Source organism: Arachis stenosperma, chromosome 6, assembly GCF_014773155.1.
Source record: "Arachis stenosperma cultivar V10309 chromosome 6, arast.V10309.gnm1.PFL2, whole genome shotgun sequence".
NCBI classification, from domain to species: Eukaryota; Viridiplantae; Streptophyta; class Magnoliopsida; order Fabales; family Fabaceae; genus Arachis; species Arachis stenosperma.
The window spans coordinates 104,694,749-104,697,001 of record NC_080382.1 but is presented as its reverse complement, the minus strand read 5'-3'; the positions used below and the strand labels follow the sequence as shown (position 1 = coordinate 104,697,001).

Below are 2,253 nucleotides of genomic sequence, written 5' to 3'. Positions count from 1 at the left end.
GCCTCTTCTTCAAGAGCCAAACGAATGAAAGGAAAGGAACCTATGGTTGAAAAAAGCACTCCTGAATTTGATCAGTGGAAGTTCAGAACACGGTACCATCAAATGCAATGGGAATGGATGAAAGACAAAAAGATATATCCAGAAGTTCCAATTCTATTGCCGGATGAAGAGTTCCCAGAAATGAAAGCCAAGATTAGAAAGAGGAGATGGGAAGAGCTCACTTCACCAATTACCAGGATCAATGCAAACATCATATGGGAATTCTATGCTAATACCTCAAGGCTTGAGATGAACAAAGCTCCAACCTACAAAAGTTATGTACGGGGAACTAAAGTGGATTTTAGCCCAAATACTATCATGAAAGTGTTAAGACTGAGGGCAGCCCATTTTGGTGAGCCAGGATACCACCAAAGGTTAAATGAAGACCAAGACTATGATGAGATTGCCAGTGAAATATGTGTGGTGAACACGGAGTGGGTAGGAACTACTAAAAACAAGTACCAATACTTGAGAAGAGGAGATCTCACCCCTGAAGCAAAAGGTTGGTATGAGCTACTAAAGAGATCGATCTTGGACACAATGAACAACTCGAAGGTCAACAAGAAGAGAGCTATCATGTTATATTGTATAATAATGGGAGGAGAAGTGAAGGTTCACGAGATCATTGCAAGTGATATTCAAAGGATTGCAGAGAAGAATTCGGCCGAAGGTTGGCTACACTACCCAAGTACCATTATGCGCTTGTGCATGAAAGCTAAGGTACCAATGGAGGACGAGAACCCAACATGATTGAATCCGGGCATGCCTATCACCTTTGAAAGAATGATGATTGTTACGGAAGCACAGCAAAGCCGAAGGCCACAAAGAAGAAGGCGAAGAGAAGAACCAAGGGAGGAAGAAGAGTCACAAGAGGAACAAGAGGAACAGCAACAATTCCAACCACACAACAACATGGACATGACTCAGATGCAAGAAGCAATTGAGAGTTTGTCACAACAATACATGGCACTTCAAGAGAGGCAAGAAGAGTATCATTTGCAGTACAAGAAACACCAACAAAGACAAGAGGAATGTCAGTTGAGAATGATGAGTCAACAAAGGGATTTTGAGTCAAAATTCCTAGTGATACAAGAGGAGCAAGCTTTTCAATCTCATGAATCATTCGATAAGTTAGCCCAAATGCAAGCCGAGAACATGAGAGCTCTCAAGGAATTCACAACCCTTCAAGATGCAAGGTATGAAGTCCAAGCTGACTATAACATAAATAGTCAAATCAAATTGAACTACATTGTGGATCATCTACACAATATGGAGCCAGCATTCCCAACTTTTGATGAGTACTTCAAAAGGAGGAGTGAGAAAGAAGTAAGCAAGGCTATGGGACTTGAAGATAGAGTGGAAGAAACAATGAACAAAGCTGGGTTTTGGCGAGGGTCAACAAACACAGACGTGGATACAAGAAACACCAGAAATCAAGCAAATGAAAAGAAAAAGAAAAAGCAAGATAATTGAAAGGTGGACCTGCTCCTTGTTCATCACTCTAAAGAAAAAGCATGCATCTTGTTTGTTTAAGAGTCTTTGCATCTTTAGTAGTCATTTCAAGTAGTAATCTTTGCATTATGTTTGTCGTTCTTGCAATAAGTAAGCTAGTCTAAGTGTGTGCTTGTGTGTTTACTTTCACTTAACTAATGCATGCTTTGTCCCCTGTATCTTTTCAATTCAATAAAAGAAATGTTTGAAACATGAAGTAAGATGGTTCATTGCTAGCTAGAAGTCAAATAATAGTAAGTGGTGGCATGTATGTATGATTGTGTGGTAGCTCACTTTTAGTGAATAAAAGGACTAAACTGTTCTCCTTTTAAGTAGAAAGTAGCTCACTGTCTATGAATCTCAAAAAATAAAAGTCCTTGGTTGAAAAGAAAAAAAAAGTAGAATGAGAAAAGCCAAAAATGGCGGCAGAGAAAACAAAAGGGGAAGAAAGAATAAAGCTAGACACCAATAGCTTGAACCTTAGAATATATGCCTATGGTGTCTTTGTACTAGGATCTGCTTGGATTATTAAGTTCGTTGGAGTGCATCAACACTTGGTAACTTGGGTTAACTAACCCGGGATTATCAACTGAAAATCCATTATCAGAAGCAACTTAGTTACAAGACATTTAGTGACCCAAAGAGGTGCTGGGCATCAATGTTCTAAGAAGGAATGTGAGCCAAGTGTCTATAGTGAATAATGTGTCAAGCATAAATAAAGAA

The 2,253-nt window shown here is 39.2% G+C and overlaps 1 protein-coding gene across 1 annotated transcript; it reads left to right on the top strand.

Moving 5' to 3' along the window:
* The first annotated feature begins 801 nt into the window (after positions 1-801).
* Positions 802-1,512, top strand: LOC130934362 (uncharacterized). The gene has a single exon (XM_057863940.1). It carries the CDS (start codon positions 802-804, stop codon positions 1,510-1,512), a length of 711 nt encoding a protein of 236 aa, XP_057719923.1.
* The last annotated feature ends 741 nt before the right edge of the window (positions 1,513-2,253 follow it).

Bases quoted from the DNA above. Each gene is read 5' to 3' on its own strand.
- LOC130934362 (XM_057863940.1), top strand. From the start codon at position 802: ATGCCTATCACCTTTGAAAGAATGATGATTGTTACGGAAGCACAGCAA.